Source organism: Coregonus lavaretus (genome assembly GCF_964263955.1).
Source record: "Coregonus lavaretus genome assembly, chromosome: 14".
Taxonomy (NCBI): domain Eukaryota; kingdom Metazoa; phylum Chordata; class Actinopteri; order Salmoniformes; family Salmonidae; genus Coregonus; species Coregonus lavaretus.
Genome location: NC_140001.1, coordinates 37,597,078 through 37,619,577, shown reverse-complemented (window position 1 = coordinate 37,619,577; position 22,500 = coordinate 37,597,078). Strand labels below are relative to the sequence as shown.

Genomic DNA, 22,500 nt, shown 5'->3' with positions numbered 1-22,500 from the left:
AAATGAATGTTGAGTGATCAGTTTTACACAACCAATGTTTGCTTTGTTTGATCTTCTACAACAGAAAGAGACTGTGCTGCTTTAACTACTCACCTCCTTTTCTCTCTTTATCGTGCTCTCTCGCATCTCTCTCTCTCTCATTCTTTCTCAGGATGAAGAGATTCAGATCAAGGTCCGATGTCACCAAAGCAAATGACCACCAAACCGCTCAGACAGTGTTGATGATGCATAACATCCATCATATTCATGATGCTCTGTTTCTCTGTCCGGTTAACAGTAGTCCTCAATGCCAGTCTAGACATTTCAAAATGCACTATTTTTATTCTTTATTTTAGGCGATGCACTACAGGACGTCCAAACACTAATGAAGGACAAATGTACACTTTGACCTCTTTGACATCAAAAAGGATTTTCCCAATCAGGGAGCAGAGATTTATATTATGTCACTAATATCATATCATATGACACACCCAGAGGGGAGGTGTGGAATGTACAATATGAATTGTGAGTTCATGTAAGGGATCCAAAATAAGCACAATTCATATATATTATACCATAATAAGCTGGGTCCCATCCTCACCTGCACATACACAGTGAGAGCGCTTCTCTAATGTGCTGCTATTTGCACAGATCCAACATGCTGTTGATCAAAACCTATTGTAGCGAATTCAGGGGTAGCCTCGGATCGGGAATACAACCTACACTATTTATCATTTCTCAGCCGTTATGTTTAGGTTAGGTTGTATTATGATCAAGGTCATAGCATTTACATTTCATTCAGTATACTGTGGTTACATCATGGAACTATATGAACAAAGGCCATATTATCATTCTCACGCAAGCATATCAATGCAACTTTATACTCTCTTTTTTTGTTGTTGCCGTGTGCCTTTCACATTTATGGTGGTTACAGAACAGCTCCTTTTTGACTGACTGATTGATAGTGATTGATTGATTGCATATTTCCTTATTACAATCAATCTCATTAGATTGGGTTGCAAAACAATCATATAATTTTATAGCATGATTTTATTGTTGTTTCGAGTGTATGTATGTCCTCATCACTTTAGGTACTAGACTAGTAAATGTTATCAGTTATGACTGATGAACTCTGACAGCCCTAGTTATAACTTTAATGAATGTAGCAGAAGTATTGTTATTTGCATTGTTAGAAGGAAACTTGAGTGCCATATCATCAGGGATGTGTGAGTGATACCATACTGTATGTGTTTTTTCTCCTTCACTTTTTTAGACTACCTTCCCTTAGCAGGGTAGACCTTTTAATGAGATTTTAGTCAGGGTTATGGAATATCTGTGGTACACTACTAAGTAGAAAAGGTGGAGGACTATCAGAAAATAGATCATACTTTGATATGATTTTATGAACACTACAGACAGGGTTCCCGCTGAGCACACACTGGTTGAATCAACATTATTTCCACGTCATTTCAATGAAATTATGTTGAACCAACTTGGAATAGAGGTTGAATTTACGTCTGTGACCAGTGGGTTTTGTCTTTTATGATTTGAAAACCGATTAAAAATAATAATGACTTGATTATGAATTAATTACTGGTTGATTGAATGGTCGACCTAATATTCTTCTTCTTCAAATAACTTTTATCTCATTTTGTTGTCTACTGCAATTCAGCTTTTAGCTGCGAATGTGTACAAGACAGCCTAACTAATAATAAAACCTTGATATATTGGTGACATAAATGAGTTAACAATAAATGTCAGCCGATAGGATATTGTTTCTCTGTTCAAAGCTTTTCAATGTTATGTTGTCAGTAACCTCGGCCCCAGGCTATTGATCATTTGGGCAAAAGTGTCTGGGTACAAGAATATGCTGTTAGTAGCCTATTTAGTGTTGATATTTGAGATGTGTAATGACTAATAAATTGCGGTGACTTTTACCTATTCCTATTACTGCTCGAGTTTTATTCACATGCTGATCAATAATAGCATTTAAAGATAGGCTACTGTTTACATTACATTATTACTTCACGTGCCTGAGGTAATAAAACGTATCTCTGTTTTATTATGACGACTAAATAGAATTCTGTCGATCCATGACACGGTTCTATTCGTTGCAGAAATCTATTGAAAAGCGCCGATAAAACAAAAATGCATATTACAGCGAAAGGCAGGACAGTATGCAGGTAAAGGATACAGAGAAGGCAAAGATGCTGACTCTGCAAGAGCAGCGAATCCGCATACAGCAATTAGGTAAAAGTTACAGCTAGTTATGTCCACCGGTATTTCTAATAGTTATATAAATGTACATGTTTAGTGTAAATATCATAGAATTAGTCATATAATATTCCACATTCAAAATATAACAGGCTTACTCTAATAGTCGTGAAGTTTTATCACAAACCATTGTAGCATATATATATATATATATATATATATATATATATATATATATATATATATATATATATATATATAGTGTACCAGTCAAGAGTGTGCAAAGCTGTCATCAAGACAAAGGGTGGCTATTTGAAGAATCTCAAATATAAAATATATTTTGATTTGTTGAACACTTTTTTGTTTAATACATGATTCCATATGTGTTATTTGAAAGTTATGATGTCTTCACTATTATTCTACAATGTAGAAAATAGTAAAAATAAAGAAAGACCCTTGAATGAGTAGGTGTGTCCAAACTTTTGACTGGTACTGTATATATTCATATATATATAATGGCTATCTGTCACACCTTGACATAATTGTATTGCAGAATATATGATACATGAAATGTACTCCACTGCCCATGAAATGCTCTATAGATTGCAATGATTGTAGTTTTCACCCCTCTAGTGTATGTTGTTTGATTACTTTTCCCTGTATATGATATCCACTTGGGTTCAGAGCGGCAGACCCAGGCAGAGTACAGTGCTGCAAAGGAGATCTTAGAGAATGATCAGAAATCTCCACAAGGTGGAAGCACCCTGGGCAGGTCACTGCCCAAGCCTGGACCATCAATGGAGGTAGGCCTACATAACTTGAGCTCAGGTAAAGAGGGAGGTGGCAAGCTTGTAGCGACCTGTGCATAGACAATATTAGCTTTGTGAAGGCATCTCATTTTTGGAATAGCCCAGTTGTACATGCCAGCTTGTACATAATATGCCAGCATGTGTGTGTGTGTGTGTGTGTGTGTGTGTGTGTGTGCGTGTGTATGTGTGTGCATGCGTGCGTGTGCGTGCACGTATAGAGCATTGTGGAGCGGGAGAAGCGTCGACAGTGTACTCTGACAGAGCAGCACAACAGGCTGCAGTGTGCTGTCAGGGCCAAGGAGTCACAGCTGCTGGAGATGGAGCCGGACATGAAGGTCCTGGAGCTGGACTCCATAGCGGATGATGACGAGCAGCACTACGACCAGGTGACACTATATAGGGGACACACAGTTTTAACTGCTTAGTGGAGTTAGCGCGTGAATGGCCTTTTTTTATTTTTTATTTTTTTCATCTTTATTTAACCAGGTAAGCCAGTTGAGAACAAGTTCTCATTTACAACTGCGACCTGGCCAAGATAAAGCAAAGTAGTGCGATAAAAACAACAACACAGAGTTACATATGGGGTAAACAAAACATATAGTCAAAAATACAACAGAAAATATATATACAGTGTGTGCGAATGTAGTAAGTTATGGAAGTAAGGCAATAAATAGGCCATAGTGCAAAATAGTTACAATTTAGTATAATACTGGAATGATAGATGTGCAAAAGATGATGTGCAAATAGAGATACTGGGGTGCAAATTAGCAAAATAAATAACAATATGGGGATGAGGTAGTTGGGTGGGCTAATTTCAGAAAGGCTGTGTACAGGTGCAGTGATCGGTAAGCTGCTCTGACAACTGATGCTTAAAGTTAGTGAGGGAGATAAGAGTCTCCAGCTTCAGAGATTTTTGCAGTTCGTTCCAGTCATTGGCAGCAGAGAACTGGAAGGAATGGCGGCCAAAGGAGGTGTTGGCTTTGGGGATGACCAGTGAGATATACCTGCTGGAGCGCAGACTACGGGTGGGTGTTGCTATGGTGACCAGTGAGCTAAGATAAGACGGGGATTTGCCTAGCAGTGATTTATAGATGACCTGGAGCCAGTGGGTTTGGCGACGAATATGTAGTGAGGGACAGCCAACAAGAGCGTACAGGTCACAATGGTGGGTAGTATATGGGGCTTTGGTGACAAAACGGATGGCACTGTGATAGACTACATCCAATTTGCTGAGTAGGGTGTTGGAGGCTATTTTGTAAATGACATCGCCGAAGTCAAGGATCGGTAGGATAGTCAGTTTTACAAGGGCATGTTTGGCAGCATGAGTGAAGGAGGCTTTGTTGCGAAATAGGAAGCCGATTCTAGATCTAACTTTTGATTGGAGATGCTTAATGTGAGTCTGGAAGGAGAGTTTACAGTCTAACCAGACACCTAGGTATTTGTAGTTGTCCACATACTCTAGGTCAGACCCGCCGAGAGTAGTGATTCTAGTCGGGTGGGCGGGTGCAAGCAGCGTTCGGTTGAAGAGCATGCATTTAGTTTTACTAGTGTTTAAGAGTAGTTGGAGGCTAAGGAAGGAGTGTTGTATGGCATTGAAGCTCGTTTGGAGGTTTGTTAACACAGTGTCCAATGAAGGGCCAGATGTATACAAAATGGTGTCGTCCGCATAGAGGTGGATCCGAGCGTCACCAGCAGCAAGAGCAACATCATTGATATACACAGAGAATAGAGTCGTCCCGAGAATTGAACCCTGTGGCACGCCCATAGAGACGGCCAGAGGTCCAGACAACAGGCCCTCCAATTTGACACTCTATCTGAGAAGTAGTTGGTGAACCAGGCGAGGCAGTCATTAGAGAAACCAAGGCTATTTAGTCTGCCAATAAGAATGCGGTGGTTGACAGAGTCGAAAGCCTTGGCCAGGTCGATGAAGACGGCTGCGCAGTACTGTCTTTTATCGATCGCGTTTATGGGCATGGGCAAGTTGCAGCGGAGGGTGCAGAGCTGGTGGCTGGGGTAGTGGTAGCCAGGTGGAAAGCATGGCCAGCCTTAGCAAAATGCTTGTTGAAATTCTCGATTATTGTAGATTTATCGGTGGTGACAGTGTTTCCTAGCCTCAGTGCAGTGGGCAGTTGGGAGGAGGTGCTCTTATTTTCCATGGACTTTACAGTGTCCCAAAACTTTTTGGAGTTAGTGCTACAGGATGCACATTTCTATTTGAAAAAGCTAGCCTTTGCTTTCCTAACTGATTGTGTATATTGGTTCCTGACTTCCCTAAAAAGTTGCATATCGCGGGGGCTGTTCGATGCTAATGCAGTACGCCACAGGATGTTTTTGTGCTGGTCAAGGGCAGTCAAGTCTGAGGAGAACCAGGGGCTATATCTGTTCTTAGTTCTGAATTTTTTGAATGGGGCATGCTTATTTAAGATTGAGAGGAAAGCACTTTTAAAGAACAACCAGGCATCCTCTACTGACGGAATGAGGTCAATATCCATCCAGGATACCCGGGCCAGGTCAATTAGAAAGGCCTGCTCGCTAAAGTGTTTTAGGGAGCGTTTGACAGTGATGAGGGGTGGTCGTTTGATCGCGGACCCATTACGGACGCAGGCAATAAGGCAGTGATCGCTGAGATCCTGGTTGAAGACAGCAGAGGTGTATTTAGAGGGTAAATTTGTCAGGATGATATCTATGAGGGTGCCCATGTTTACAGATTTAGGGTTGTACCTGGTAGGTTCGTTGATAATTTGTGTGAGATTGAGGGCATCTAGTTTAGATTGTAGGTTGGCCGGGGTGTTAAGCATATCCCAGTTTAGGTCACCAAGCAGTACGAACTCTTGAGGATAGATGCGGGGCAATCAGTTCACATATGGTGTCCAGGGCACAGCTCGGGGCTGAGGGGGGTCTGTAGCAAGCGGCAACAGTGAGAGACTTATTTCTGGAAAGGTGGATTTTTAGCAGTAGAAGCTCAAACTGTTTGGGCACAGACCTGGATAGTACGATAGAGCTCTGCAGGCTATCTCTACAGTAGATTGCAACCCCACCCCCTTTGGCAGTTCTATCGAGACGGAAAATGTTGTAGTTGGGGATGGACATTTCTGAATTTTTGGTGGCCTTCCTAAGCCAGGATTCAGACACTGCTAGAACATCAGGGTTGGTGGAGTGTGCTAGCACAGTGAATAACTCAAACTTAGGAGGCTTCGGATATTAAGGAGGCTTCGAATATTAACGTGCAAGAAACCAAGGCTTTTACGATTACAGAAGTCAACAAATGATAACGCCTGGGGAGTAGGAGTGATACTGGGGGCTACAGGGCCTGGGTTAACCTCTACATCACCAGAGGAACAGAGGAGGAGTAGAATAAGGATATGGCTAAAGGCTTTAAGTACTGGTCTTCTAGTGCGTTGGGTACAGAGAAAAAAAGGGGCAGGTTTTCGGGCGTTGTAGAATAGATTCAGGGCATTATGTACAGAAAAGGATATGGAAGGATAGGAGTACAGTGGAGGTAAACCTAAGCGTTGGGTAACGATGAAGGAGATAGCATCACTGGAGGCACCAATTGAGTCGGTCTCCGCGTGTATGGGGGGTGGGACAAAATAGCTATCTAAGGCAGGTTTAGCTGGGCTGGGGGATCTACAGTGAAATAGTACAATAAGAAATAAGTGAAACAGCAATAAGCAAGGCATATTGACATGGGAGAGAGGCATAAAGCAATCACAGGCCTTGTCCATGGTGCTGAAAGTTGACATTGAGTGACCTTGACTTGTTACAAGACTCAAGTGGATGATGTCTAGGATCTAGGATCCAAGCATTTAAACTGCTCAGTCATTGGCCTAATGTGTGTTTTAGATTTTTCTTGTGTGTTGACATTTCTGTTGTATTTTCCCTTGGTAGCGTGTGAGACAGCTGGAGAACAGCCTAGAAAAGATGACCATCAAAATCACAGAGGCTGAGAGGATCCAAAAAACCTACCTGCGAGTCTGCGACCACCTACATCGGGTGAGTAACACTAACACATTCACAGATATCAGCCTTTCTTTTTTTGGGGGGGGGGGTTAGATCAGCTTTAATATTGCAGATAGATTGTAACTTCCATCAATGTAATTGTCTGCATCGCTTCCAATCCCCCATATGTTTTTTTCTCTCGCAAATATATATATATATATACATTGTCGTAGAAATATTTGACTCAAAAGTAGTCAAAATATCTCTCAAGAGACTGGAGCTTGTGAATCCAAAAATTAGACTTTTAATATTTGCATAACAAAGCCGAGCTTGCTCCATGGAGCAACTGCTTGCCCTGAACCGGAGCTGTCCTTTTATACAGACACAAATGCATAGTCAACATACATAGTTACTCCTCTCTATGTGAATGAATAACATATTTTCATTATCACATGTTGGCTACTCACAGGGGCTACTTGCGCTTCTCTAAATGGGGCCTCTGTATCTTATTAGTGGCGTGACTCAAAAAATTATGTACATACGTACATTAAAGAACAATCACACTCTGTATTGACTATATTCACTATCCAGACATACAGTGGGGAAAAAAAGTATTTAGTCAGCCACCAATTGTGCAAGTTCTCCCACTTAAAAAGATGAGAGAGGCCTGTAATTTTCATCATAGGTACACGTCAACTATGACAGACAAATTGAGATTTTTTTTCTCCAGAAAATCACATTGTAGGATTTTTAATGAATTTATTTGCAAATTATGGTGGAAAATAAGTATTTGGTCACCTACAAACAAGCAAGATTTCTGGCTCTCACAGACCTGTAACTTCTTCTTTAAGAGGCTCCTCTGTCCTCCACTCGTTACCTGTATTAATGGCACCTGTTTGAACTTGTTATCAGTATAAAAGACACCTGTCCACAACCTCAAACAGTCACACTCCAAACTCCACTATGGCCAAGACCAAAGAGCTGTCAAAGGACACCAGAAACAAAATTGTAGACCTGCACCAGGCTGGGAAGACTGAATCTGCAATAGGTAAGCAGCTTGGTTTGAAGAAATCAACTGTGGGAGCAATTATTAGGAAATGGAAGACATACAAGACCACTGATAATCTCCCTCGATCTGGGGCTCCACGCAAGATCTCACCCCGTGGGGTCAAAATGATCACAAGAACGGTGAGCAAAAATCCCAGAACCACATGGGGGGACCTAGTGAATGACCTGCAGAGAGCTGGGACCAAAGTAACAAAGCCTACCATCAGTAACACACTACGCCGCCAGGAACTCAAATCCTGCAGTGCCAGACGTGTCCCCCTGCTTAAGCCAGTACATGTCCAGGCCCGTCTGAAGTTTGCTAGAGTGCATTTGGATGATCCAGAAGAGGATTGGGAGAATGGAACTTTTTGGTAAAAACTCAACTCGTCGTGTTTGGAGGACAAAGAATGCTGAGTTGCATCCAAAGAACACCATACCTACTGTGAAGCATGGGGGTGGAAACATCATGCTTTGGGGCTGTTTTTCTGCAAAGGGACCAGGACGACTGATCCGTGTAAAGGAAAGAATGAATGGGGCCATGTATTGTGAGATTTTGAGTGAAAACCTCCTTCCATCAGCAAGGGCATTGAAGATGAAACGTGGCTGGGTCTTTCAGCATGACAATGATCCCAAACACACCGCCCGGGCAACGAAGGAGTGGCTTCGTAAGAAGCATTTCAAGGTCCTGGAGTGGCCTAGCCAGTCTCCAGATCTCAACCCCATAGAAAATCTTTGGAGGGAGTTGAAAGTCCATGTTGCCCAGCGACAGCCCCAAAACATCACTGCTCTAGAGGAGATCTGCATGGAGGAATGGGCCAAAATACCAGCAACAGTGTGTGAAAACCTTGTTAAGACTTACAGAAAACGTTTGACCTGTGTCATTGCCAACAAAGGGTATATAACAAAGTATTGAGAAACTTTTGTTATTGACCAAATACTTATTTTCCACCATAATTTGCAAATAAATTCATAAAAAATCCTACAATGTGATTTTCTGGATTTTTTTTCCTCATTTTGTCTGTCATAGTTGACATGTACCTATGATGAAAATTACAGGCCTCTCTCATCTTTTTAAGTGGGAGAACTTGCACAATATCTCAAGCGGTACCGGAGTGCCAAGTCTAGGTCCAAAAGACTTCTCAACAGCTTCTACCCCCAAGCCATAAGACTCCTGAACAGCTAATCATGGCTACCCGGAATATTTGCACTGCCCCCCCACCCCATCCTTTTTACGCTGCTGCTACTCTGTTAAGTATTTATGCATAGTCACTTTAACTCTACCCACATGTACATATTACCTCAACTACCTCAACTAGCCGGTGCCCCCGCACATTGACTATGCAACGGTACCCCCCTGTATATATAGCCTCCCTACTGTCACTTTATTTTACTGTATATATAGCCTCCCTACTGTCACTTTATTTTACTTCTGCTCTTTTTTTCTCAACACTTTTTTGTTGTTGTTTTATTCTTACTTTTTTTGTTTAAAATAAATGCACTGTTGGTTAAGGGCTGTAAGTAAGCATTTCACTGTAATGTCTGCACCTGTTGTATTCGGCGCATGTGACCAATAAAATTTGATTTGATTTGATTTGATTTGACTAAATCCTTTTTTCCCCACTGTATATCTGAAGTACAAAGTATCAATCATGTTCATTCTGTTTTACCTATATCATTTCATAACACATTATAAAACATATCAATTAATACTTAAACATGGTTTAAACATGTCATCCATAACCCATTCTCAACCACATACATTTAAGCATTTATCATTTACTGAGTTTAAATGTATTTGGCTAAGGTGTATGTAAACTTCCGACTTCAACTGTACACATACATACATATAAATACATATACATACATATATATATCCTTAAAAAATATATACAGTGGGGAGAACAAGTATTTGATACACTGCCGATTTTGCAGGTTTTCCTACTTACAAAGTATGTAGAGGTCTGTAATTTTTATCATAGGTACACTTCAACTGTGAGAGACGGAATCTAAAACAAAAATCCAGAAAATCACATTGTATGATTTTTAAGTAATTAATTTGCATTTTATTGCATGACATAAGTATTTGATCACCTACCAACCAGTAAGAATTCCAGCTCTCACAGACCTGTTAGTTTTTTTTTAAGAAGCCCTCCTGTTCTCCACTCATTACCTGTATTAACTGCACCTGTTTGAACTCGTTACCTGTACAAAAAACACCTGTCCACACACTCAATCAAACAGACTCCAACCTCTCCACAATGGCCAAGACCAGAGAGCTGTGTAAGGACATCAGGGATAAAATTGTAGACCTGCACAAGGCTGGGATGGGCTACAGGACAATAGACAAGCAGCTTGGTGAGAAGGCAACAACTGTTGGCGCAATTATTAGAAAATGGAAGAAGTTCAAGATGACGGTCAATCACCCTCGGTCTGGGGCGCCATGCAAGATCTCACCTCGTGGGGCATCAATGATCATGAGGAAGGTGAGGGATCAGCCCAGAACTACACGGCAGGACCTGGTCAATGACCTGAAGAGAGCTGGGACCACAGTCTCAAAGAAAACCATTAGTAACACACTACGCCGTCATGGATTAAAATCCTGCAGCGCACGCAAGGTCCCCCTGCTCAACCAGCGCATGTCCAGGCCCGTCTGAAGTTTGCCAATGACCATCTGGATGATCCAGAGGAGGAATGGGAGAAGGTCATGTGGTCTGATGAGACAAAAATAGAGCTTTTTGGTCTAAACTCCACTCGCCGTGTTTGGAGGAAGAAGAAGGATGAGTACAACCCCAAGAACACCATCCCAACCATGAAGCATGGAGGTGGAAACATCATTCTTTGGGGATGCTTTTCTGCAAAGGGGACAGGACGACTGCACCGTATTGAGGGGAGGATGGATGGGGCCATGTATCGCGAGATCTTGGCCAACAACCTCCTTCCCTCAGTAAGAGCATTGAAGATGGGTCGTGGCTGGGTCTTCCAGCATGACAACGACCCAAAACACACAGCCAGGGCAACTAAGGAGTGGCTCCGTAAGAAGCATCTCAAGGTCCTGGAGTGGCCTAGCCAGTCTCCAGACCTGAACCCAATAGTAAATCTTTGGAGGGAGCTGAAAGTCCATATTGCCCAGCGACAGCCCCGAAACCTGAAGGATCTGGAGAAGGTCTGTATAAGGGAGTGGCCCAAAATCCCTGCTGCAGTGTGTGCAAACCTGGTCAAGACCTACAGGAAATGTATGTTCTCTGTAATTGCAAACAAAGGTTTCTGTACCAAATATTAAGTTCTGCTTTTCTGATGTATCAAATACTTATGTCATGCAATAAAATGCAAATTAATTACTTAAAAATCATACAATGTGATTTTCTGGATTTTTGTTTTAGATTCCGTCTCTCACAGTTGAAGTGTACCTATGATAAATATTACAGACCTCTACATGCTTTGTAATTAGGAAAACCTGCAAAATCGGCAGTGTATCAAATACTTGTTCTCCCCACTGTATATTTCCATTTATTACTTTCCAACCCCACCACCCCTTCCCTAATTGGAGTAAACCAGTGAACAACAACGCTTATGCCTCTACTTCCAGCTTATACATACTATATACATTTTATGGACACAGTCAATTTTACAATAATTCTATTTTGTTTGTTTTTACTCCTGAACTTCCTCTACCCTCAACCTCTCCGATCATTTTCATGATGTTAATCCGGTTTGCTTCTATATGCCATATCTTTCTAACTGTGCTCTTTCACAAAAGCTCTCAACCAAAACCTATATCTTATTATACTTATTATCAGCCGTTCTTTGTGGACATTAAATCAAATTAAATTGTCAACATTGAATTCAAGTCTCCCTTGGGAGATATACTCCAGTCAGTGTGACTACGTAGGACTGGCAGAGTTGTGTCTCAAATGGGACCCCACTACTTTTGACAAGAGCCCTATGAGCCCTGGTTAAAAGTAGTGAATAGATTCCATTTGGGAAGCAGACAAATCTAATTCCATTGTGACCCGTGTTTGGGTCGTTTGTTCCTGGTTCAGGAGGTGTGTGAGATGCCCACGGCTCTGGATCAGCTGCAGAACTCAGTGGTCAGCGGGCAGACAGAGCTAGGAAAGGTGGCCCACATGTCTCACACTGCAGTGGCTGCTGTGGACTGCACTAAGGTAAAGCAAATCTGGGGGACCATTAACTTTTAGCTCCCACTTGCCTATTGTGGGATGTTTACTTGTAAGTGCTATCAATTGTATTACACACATTGGCTACATGTCTTAGTATGATTGGGAAGAAAATAAGAGAAAAAAGGTCAGGCTCATCTGAATACCAGCCATGACTTGTCATGAATTCCAGTATGCCTTTTCCCACTACAATTGTATGACGTGTGTATGTTTGTCTGTCTGTCTTTCGCCACCAGAGTCAGCTGGTTCATATGGAGAGGCAGCTAATGGTGGAACGCAGAATGATGGAGAAAGGGTTGACTGAAAGGAGGGGAGTGAAAGAGAAGGAGGTGGAGAGTCGGCTGGAGAGAGAGAGGGAGGGAGAGCGACGGAGCAGCAGAGTAGCACAGAAATTGAAAGAGCAGGTGAGAGAGAAAGAGACAGAGGGAGAGATGGAGGGAGAGATGGAGGGAGAGAGAGGGATGGGCCTGTGGGGAACAGAGAGAGAGAGAAAGAGAGAGAGAAAGAAAGAAAGAAAGAAAGAAAGAAAGAAAGAAAGAAAGAAAGAAAGAAAGAAAGAAAGAAAGAAAGAAAGAAAGAAAAAAAAAAGAAAGAAAGAAAGAAAGAAAGAAAGAAAGAAGGAAAGAAGGAAAGAAGGAAAGAAGGAAAGAAGGAAAGAAAGAAAGAAAGACAAATAAAGAGTGAATGGGATGGACCTGTGGGAAACAGCGAGAGAACAGGAGAATGAAAGAACAGATTGAAAGTGAACATGTTAGTCAAGAGGGATACTTAAATGCCTATTGCAGTCAGTGAGTGTTGTTGTTTTATAGGGTCGGAGAGGGTCGTCTGCCAGAGAGGGACTGGCTGAAGAAACAGCTCCTATCAGAGGTATTACATCAGATGATCTTACACCACAGACACTTATGTATTAAAATAAATACATTAAATATCAGATCACCAATGTCCAAATAGTACTCTATCTTGAAGGCAGTAATATTCTGAATCATACATACTTTGCATGAGCAAAGGCAATGTGCATACATACAATGACATCCATATTCAGCGTGCTGCTGGTTTTCAGGTGCTCACATTTTATTTCCTTATGTTCAGCATTGAGATTGATGATGAAATGATGTGTCTGTGTTGTGTTCTCCTCCTGCAGCCCAGCAGACGGCCGCAGCCTCCATTACTCCACAGTCCATCTTCAAACTGGTGGAGGATATTGATGCTCTGAGAGAAGCGCTCAGCTGCACTGATCTGCAGGTATGGTGGCCCACGTGGATCATTTAGCCCTATTATGTGCAATATCTAATAAGCACTCTAATAAGCAACATGTTGCCTATCATTAATGTTACGTTTTTAATATAAGCCACTGTTGCAAACAGCCCTTTGTTTTTTCCCTTGACACAGTGATGTAGTTGTTTAATTTTGTTGAGTTATGTTGCAGTAATATCTAACCACACTGGGGTGTTGTAGTTTCAATTAAATGTAATATATTAGAACACTTACGGTATGTGTGGCACTATAGAAAAGGCAAAGGTATTCAAACACACCCCAGGCCTGGTACCTGGCCTGATAGTCTCTCTGAACAAAAAGTCAATCCACACGCTGGCAGTGGTGAAAGAAGTACTCAATTGTCATACTTGAGTAAAAGTAAAGATACCTTAATAGAAAATGTAAAATGTAAAAGTGAAAGTCACCTAGCAAAATACTACTTCAGTAAAAGTCTAAAAGTATTTGGTTTAAAATATACTTAAGTATCAAAAGTAAATGTAATTACTAAAATATACTTAAGTATCAAAAGTAAAAGTATAAATCATTTCACATTCCTTATATTAAGCAAACCAGACGGCACGGTTTTTCTAGTTTATATTTATTTACAGGTAGCCAGGGGCACACTCCAACACTCAGACATAATTTACAAACTAAGCATTTGTGTTTAGGGAGTCTGCCAGATCAGAGGCAGTAGGTATGACCAGGGATATTCTCTTGATAGGTGTGTGAATTTGACAATTTTCCTGTCCTGCTAAACATTCGAAATGTAAGGAGTACTTTTGGGTGTCAGGGAAAATATATGGACTAAAAACACATTTTATTTTTACTGCATATATAAATTGAGTGTACATAACATTAGGAACACCTGGTCTATCCATGGTATAGACTGACTCAAATCAAATGTATTCATAAAGCCCTTTTTACATCAGCAGATGTCACAAAGTGCTTATACAGAAACCCAGCTTAAAACCCCAAACAGCAAGCAATGCAGATGTAGAAGCACGCTGGCTAGGGAAAACTCACTAGAAAGGCAGGAACCTAAAAAGTAAGCTAGAGAGGCACCAGGCTCTAAGGGGTGGCCAGTCTTCTTCTGGCTGTGCCGAGTGGAGATTATAAGAGTACATGTTCTTGAAGCTGTTCAAACATTCATAGATGACCAGCAGGGTCAAATAATAATCACAGTGGTTGTAGACGGTGCAACAGGTCAGTACCTCAGGAGTAAATGTCAGTTGGCTTTTCATAGCTGACTAGGTGAATCCAGGTGAAAGCTATGATCCCTTATTTATGTCACATGTTGCCACTTCAATCAGTGTAGATGAAGGGGAGGAGACAGGTTAAAGAAGGACTTTTAAGCCTTGAAACAATTGAGACATGGATTGTGTATTTGTGCCATTCAGAGGGTGAAAGCGCAAGACAAAAGATTGAAGTGCCTTTGAACAGGGTATGGTAGTAGGTGCCAGGCGCACCGGTTTGAGTGCGTCAAGAACAGCAACGCTGCTGGGTTTTACACGCTCAACAGTTTCCCGTGTGTATCAAGAATGGTCCACCACCCAAAGCACATCCAGCAAACTTGACACAGCTGTGGGACGCATTGGAGTCAACATGGGCCAGCATCCCTGTGGAAGGCTCTCGACACTTTGTAGAGTCCATGCCCTGACGAATTGAGTCTGTTCTGAGGGCAAAAGGGGGTGCAACTCAATATTAGGAATACTGGTGCCGGTAGTCTCTCTGAGCTGGGTATGTGTCTACTTCTCCACCTGTCTGTCTAGGAGCTGGAGACACGGCTGGTCTCTCAGCAGGCCACCAGAGAGCAGCTGCACACTCAGATGACCCAGTGTGAGGAGCTGGTCAGTCAGAGCATGGAGACCCTGGCTGCCCTGGAGCTCCAGTACGCGCGACTCAAGTTCAGCGCCGGGCCCGGCTCTGACAGGTACAGTAGAGCCACAGAAAAGTAGTACTTCTGTATCATCATAGAAATAGAGGAGAAAATCTGAAAGTCCCTCAGATCTCAGGCCTCAGACCTTCTTCTCCAATGGGTTTTGCGAAAGGAGGCGAGGAGAGAGCATGCAAGGAATCAAGGAAATACAATTGAGATTCACCCTCTGTGTTTATCTCAAGGTTTGAGCAGCTGAAGGAGGAAATGCAGGTGGAGCTTGAGCAGGAAGAGGAGCGTTGCAGCCAATGGGAAGCCAAGCTGGGCAGGGCCCAATCCGTGCTGCATGGGGTAGAGCAGGGGGTCAACAACTTGTTCTTCAGGATTAGCTGTGTGCATGTCAAGGTAGCCATTTTAGATGGACAGCTCAGTCTCATCTGGCCCTTTCTTGGTCACAAAGAAAAACAACCCTCTAGTCACCTATCAGCCAGAAAATGTTGTTTGGGAATTCCTCAAGGCTCTATTCTTGGACCACTACTGTCATTATATAAACTAGCCCTTGGTGATGTTATTCAGGAATAGAGAGGATTCTAAAGCAAATGTTTCTGTGTTGTTGTAGGACTCTCCCAAGGAGTTGGGGGATCTGGATGCCACAGAGAAGCTGAGGGAAATTGGTGTCCGTCTGCCCACACTGCAGACCACAGCTTCAGAGAAGATTGAGGAAAACACTGCTGACCATGAGAAGGTGACCCCTCTGTTCTCTCACCCCTCTCCCCTCTGGTCTCACCCTTCTCCCCTGTGGTCTCACCCCTCTCCCTTCTGGTCTCACCCATCTGGTCTCAACCCTCTCCCCTCTGGTCTCACCCCTCTCCCTTGTGGTCTCATCCTTCTCCCCTGTGGTCTCACCCCTCTCCCTTCTGGTCTCACCCATCTCCCCTCTGGTCTCACCCCTCTCCCTTGTGGTCTCATCCTTCTCCCCTGTGGTCTCACCCCTCTCCCTTCTGGTCTCACCCATCTGGTCTCAACCCTCTCCCCTCTGGTCTCACCCCTCTTCCTTGTGGTCTCATCCTTCTCCCCTGTGGTCTCACCCCTCTCCCTTCTGGTCTCACCCATCTGGTCTCACCCCTCTCCCCTGTGGTCTCACCCCTCTGGTCTCACCCCTCTCCCTTGTGGTCTCATCCTTCTCCCCTGTGGTCTCACCCCTCTCCCTTCTGGTCTCACCCATCTGGTCTCACCCCTCTCCCCTGTGGTCTCACCCCTCTCCCCTCTGGTCTCACCCCTCTCCCTTGTGGTCTCATCCTTCTCCCCTATGGTCTCACCCCTCTCCCCTCTGGTCTCACCCCTCTCCCTTGTGGTCTCACCCCTCTTTTTCTCACCCCTCTCCCCTGTGGTCTCACCCCTCTCCCCTGTGGTCTCACACCTCTCCCCTGTGGTCTCACCCTTCTCCCCTGTGGTCTCACCCCTTTCCCTTCTGGTCTCACCCATCTGGTCTCAACCCTCTCCCCTCTGGTCTCACCCCTCTCCCTTGTGGTCTCAAACCCCCTCCCCTGTGGTCTCACCCCTCTCCCTTCTGGTCTCACCCCTCTGGTCTCACCCCTCTTCCCTCTGGTCTCCCCCTCCCCCCTCTGGTCTCACCCCTCTCCCCTGTGGTCTCACCCTTCTCCCCTGTGGTCTCTCCCCTCTCCCCTCTGGTCTCACCCCTCTGGTCTCACCCCTCTCCCCTCTGGTCTCACCCCTCTGCCCTGTGATCTCACCCCTCTCCCCTGTGGTCTCACCCCTCTGGTCTCAGCCCTCTCCCCTTTGGTCTCACCCCTCTGATCTCACCCCTCTCCCCTCTGGTCTCACCCCTCTGCCCTGTGATCTCACCCCTCTCCCATGTGGTCTCACCCCTCTGGTCTCAGCCCTTTCCCCTGTGGTCTCACCCCTCTCTCCTCTGGTCTTACCCCTGTGGTCTCACCCCTCTCCCCTCTGGTCTCACCCCTCACCCCACTGGTCTCACCCATCTGGTCTCACCCCTCTCACCTCAGGTGTGGAGCTTTCTGGAGCAGAGCACCATGATGGAGCCCAGGAACTTCAAGAGGGCCAGCAGCCCTGTGTACAACAGTGCCTCAGAAGGTATGCTTTTTCTTGGATGTATGGTTATGCATGGCTTTAAGTCTATTGTAAACAACAGCTTATTAACAGCTGGTAGCTATTCCTGTATGTTTGCATAATGGATGTTTAGTGCTTTGCTAATAGTGTTTTCTTGTTGCTGGTTGTGTCTAATAGCTCCTCTATCACCTGCTCCTTTCTTCCGTCTCAGACACATTCCAGTTCCGCAGTCTGGAGGAGGACTGCTCCCTGACCCACGAGGAGATCAAGCGTCGCAGCATCCAGCTGATCGAGGCCCACCAGCCAAAGAAGAAAGCCCAGAGGGGCACCAAGAAGAGCTAGAGACACGTTTCAGAGAGAAGGAACAGACAGCCTGACAGCTGTGGCCCTCTTCATCCTACAGGGAGTAAGGCTGAGGAAATAATAAACAGACTCATAGTATGATTTTACTTTCTTTGTTGTACTTTATATCTGAGTTTCTTACTGCTATGTTAAGGATTTGGTAGGGTCACAAATAATGGAGAATAGAGTAAGGTCTAATTAACACAAAGTTATGTTTTTTCAATCTCTCTGTCCTCTCTGCAATTAGACAAACAACTAATTTGTTTTTTTTAGGTAACACCTGCATACCTTGACATGGCAATTCATAAAATACATAATCTGGTATATATTCAAACCGTGGAAAAACACTGAGCTGGAGTGCAATAGTGTGAGATTGCACCTCTCTCATAAACCATTGGGTGTTGGCATTAAGTAGAACATTCTGAAGTGTTGAGTGTGTAAGACGGAGAGAGGGATATGGAACCGTGATTGAATATGAAAGGCAGAAGAATATGAAAGTGTTGGAAGAATCTGATGATGAGGTTAACTAGTAAGGGAGGTGAAAAAGGAGTGTGGGAGGGGAGGGGCAGTGGTCATCTTGCTTAATGGCTTGGTTTTATATTCCCTCTGTTTAAAAGGCTATAAACCTACAGAATGAATGATTCCCCCTTCAGGAATATACACACAATAGAAAGTGAACCTTGATTAGTTAGACAGTTATTTAGGTGAAATTGGATCAGAAAGATGGAGACATGGATTGGCATGTGTCTGAGAAAAAGTAGTCAATATAATATAATACTGTAACTGGGTCATGCATAGAGTAGATCAATGTGAGACATAAAGGCTGAAACAGGCTGAGGCAGGTGATACAGCGACTAGGGAGCTGCTGTATCTGGAACTGGAACTAACCAAACTAAGGTTGCGTCCCAAATGACGCACCCTAAGCTCTTTATAGTGCTTTACTTTGACCAGAGCCCAATGGGTGCCAATATGGTGCCAATTAGAATGCATTTTAAACTATTTCCTCCTGGAGGGAAGAGACCGATATATACAGTATATATATATACTGTATATGTGTGTGTGTGTGTGTGTGTGTGTAAACTGTATAAATATACACTACCAGTCAAAGGTTTGGACACACCTACTCATTCCAGTTTTTTTTTTTTTTTTTAACTTTTTTTTACATTGTAAAATAATAGTGAAGACATCAAAACTATGAAATAACACACATGGAATCATGTAGTAACCAAAAACGTGTTAAACAAATCAAAATATATTTGAGATTCTTCAAATAGCCACCCTTTGCCTTGATGACAGCTTTGCACACTCTTGGCATTCTCTCAACCAGCTTCATGAGGTAGTCACCTGGAATTCATTTCAATTAACAGGTGTGCCTTCTTAAAAGTTAATTTGTGGAATTTCTTTCCTTCTTAATGTGTTTGAGCCAATCAGTTGTGTTGTGACAAGGTGGGGGGGGGGGTATACAGAAAATAGCCCTATTTGGTAAAAGACCAAGTCCATATTATGGCAAGAACAGCTCAAATAAGCAAAGAGAAATTAAAGTCCATCATTACTTTAAGACATGAATGTCAGTCAACGCGGAAAATGTCAAGAACTTTGAAAGTTTCTTTAAGTGCAGTCGCAAAAACCATCAAGCGCTATGATGAAACTGGCTCTCATGAGGACCGCCACAGGAATGGAAGACCCAGAGTTATCTCTGCTGCAGAGGATAAGTTCATTTGAGGTACCAGCCTCAGAAATTGCAGTTCAAGTCACAGACACATCTCAACATCAACTCTTCAGAGGGGACTGTGTGAATCAGGCCTTCATGGTCAAATTGCTGCAAACAAACCACTACTAAAGGTCACCAATATGAAGAAGAGACCTGCTTGGGCCAAGGAAATGTTCCGGATTGACTGACCTCAATGTCTTAAAGTAATGATGGACTGTGATTTGTCTTTGCTTATTTGAGCTGTTCTTGCCATAATATGGACTTGGTCTTTTACCAAATAGGGCTATCTTCTGTATAGCCCCCCCTACCTTGTCACAACACAACTGATTGGCTCAAACGCATTAAGAAGGAAAGAAATTCCACAAATTAACTTTTAAGAACGCACACCTGTTAATTGAAATGGATTCCAGGTGACTACCTCATGAAGCTGGTTGAGAGAATGCCAAGAGTGTGCAAAGCTGTCATCAAGGCAAAGGGTGGCTATTTATTTTGATTTGTTGAACACTTTTTTGTTTACTACATGATTTCATATGTGTTATTTCATAGTTTTGATGTCTTCACTATTATTCTACAATGTAAAAAATAGTACAAATAAAGAAAAACGCTTGAATGAGTGGGTGTGTCCAAACTTTTGACTGGTACTGTATATATAATATGTGTGTGTATGTATATACAGTATGTTCAGTGGCTTCAGAAAGTATTCACACCCCTTGACTTTTTCCACATTTTTTGGTCAACGATCTACACAACACACTCTGTAACGTCAAAGTGGAAGAAGAATTCTAACATTTTTATGTTGCATGAAAATCTTTATATTAAAAATAAAAATAATAATATAATAAATAGGTCATTTAGCAGACGCTCTTATCCAGAGCAACTTACAGGAGCAATTAGGGTTAAGTGCCTTGCTCAAGGACACATCTAGTCAGCTCGGGGATTAGAACCAGCGACCTTTCGGTTACTGGCACAATGCTCTTAACCACTAAGCTACCTCCCTGGTTTGAAATAAAACACTAGTATACTGTATCTTGATTAGGTATTCACCCCCCTGAGACAATACATGTTAGAAACACATTTGGTAGCGATTACAGCTGTGAGTCTTTATGGGTAAGTCTCTAAGAGCTTTGCACACCTGGATTGTACAATATTAGTCAATTATTCTTTTTTTTAAATTATTCAAGCTCTGTCAAGTTGGTTGTTGACCACTGCTAGAAAGCCATGTTCAAGTCTTCCATAGATTTTCATGCCGATTTAAATACCTTGTTGCAAACAGGAGGCATGTATTAGAATATGTTTATTCTGTACAGGCTTCTTTCTTTTCATGCTGTCATTTAGGTTAGTAATGTGGAGTAACTACAATGTTGTTGATCCATCCTCAGTTTTCATATCACAACCATTAAACTCTAACTGTTTAAAAATCACCATTGGCCTCATGGTGAAATCCCTGAGTAGTTTCCTTCCACTCTGGCAACTGAGTTAGGAAGGACGCCTGTGTCTTTGTAGTGACTGGGTGTATTGATACACCATCCAAAGTGTAATTAATAACTTCACCATGCTCAAAGGGATATTCAGCGTCTGCTTTCTTATTTTTTAAACATCTACCAATTGGTGCCCTTCTTTGCGAGGCATTGAAAAACCTCCCTGGTTTGGAATCTGTGCTTGAAAGTCACTACTCAATTGAGGGACCTTACAGATAATTGTATGTTTGGGGTACAGAGATGGGGTGGTCATTCAAAAATCATGTTAACCACTATTATTCCATGCAACTTATTATGTGATTTATTAAGCATATTTTTACTCCTGAACTTATTTAGGCTTGCCATAACAAAGGGGTTGAATACTTACTTACTCAAGACATTTCAGCTTTTCATTTTTTGTTAATTTCGAAAGTTTTCTACAAACAAAATTCCACTTTGACATTATGGGGTATTGTGTGTGTATCAGTGACACTAAATCTCTGTAACACAAAATGTAAAAAAAGTAAAAGGGGTGTGAATACTTTCTGAAGGCACTGTATGTCAGCCTTCGGAAGAAAGAGAAACACACTAGATCATAAAGTATATCAAGTCCATACAGAACCCCCTGGTAGAGAAAGTAGAACATAATGATTGAGAGAGCAATAGTGATAGCTAGCAATATGGCTAAAACACTAAGGACAGTATTAATGAAATTTGTTTTAGTGGCCTGCATTGCTCCCATTTTCAAATCATACCCCCCCCCCATCATCACTCACCACAACACTCTCCTCTTTCTCCCCCTACCTCCTCCACCTCCTCCTTCTCCTCCAGCATCCCATATCATCAATTATGCAGGCAGCTCCAGTCAGAGAGCCCCTCCGGCTCACATGCGATATGTACAGCACAAATGGCCAATTGGCCCCCTGAGTAATTAAGATGTGGTGATGACAGTGGCACGCTGCTTCAGTCAGTCAGGCCACACGATCAAAACAATGAACCAAGGGTACAGTATGCAGTGTTTCATATGGCACCCTATTCCCAATATAGTCAACTACTAATTGACCCGAGCCCTATAGGATGCCATTTGAGACTCAGACCAAAATCAATGACAGACCTAATAAGTGTATGCAGAAAACACAATGTATTGATTACTCTCCGTCCAATAGGCATGCTTTAATTTAATTGACATTTTCTATACCGTATTGACACAAATTGAGGGACTGTTGGTTTAGATTAACTTTTAACTTCTTCCAATGTCTCTCTTGGTATAGCATGGTCAGTTGTCCAGCTGTAAAGATCTTTCCACCAGTGCTGCTGACTCAGCTGTATTGTATGTGATCACTGGTTTGGATCATTGGTTGTATTGTCTGGTGTCTGTGTAGTGGAAGAACTACTTCATTGGTTGTATTGTCTGGTGTCTGTGTAGTGGAAGAACTACTTTACATTTTACATTTACATTTACATTTACATTTTAGTCATTTAGCAGACGCTCTTATCCAGAGCGACTTACAGTTAGTGAATACATATATATTTTTTTTTATACTGGCCCCCCGTGGGAATCGAACCCACAACCCTGGCGTTGCAAACGCCATGCTCTATCAACTGAGCT

At 42.6% G+C, this 22,500-nt stretch overlaps 2 protein-coding genes across 3 annotated transcripts in view; both read left to right on the top strand.

Annotated features, from left to right (window-relative positions):
- The window catches only part of LOC311141640 (patatin-like phospholipase domain-containing protein 7), a 21,117-nt gene extending 19,188 nt beyond the window's left edge, over positions 1 to 1,929 (top strand). For both annotated transcript variants that reach the window (XM_084177037.1, XM_084177036.1), the window contains exon 35: positions 152 to 1,929. In XM_084177037.1, the coding sequence (XP_084033163.1) occupies positions 152 to 196 (45 nt within the window). In that variant the 3' untranslated portion in view covers positions 197 to 1,929. The remainder of the gene's footprint in view (positions 1 to 151) is intronic.
- Positions 1,847 to 17,723, top strand: LOC311141133 (coiled-coil domain-containing protein 183-like; the record flags this gene model as incomplete). Its single annotated transcript, XM_084176389.1, has 13 exons — positions 1,847 to 1,851; positions 2,141 to 2,229; positions 2,878 to 2,996; positions 3,221 to 3,388; positions 6,891 to 6,995; positions 12,029 to 12,151; positions 12,973 to 13,030; positions 13,305 to 13,405; positions 15,187 to 15,347; positions 15,536 to 15,695; positions 15,910 to 16,035; positions 17,318 to 17,405; positions 17,593 to 17,723. 13 exons carry the CDS (start codon positions 1,847 to 1,849, stop codon positions 17,721 to 17,723), a joined length of 1,434 nt encoding a protein of 477 aa, XP_084032515.1.
- Positions 17,724 to 22,500: the final 4,777 nt, after the last annotated feature.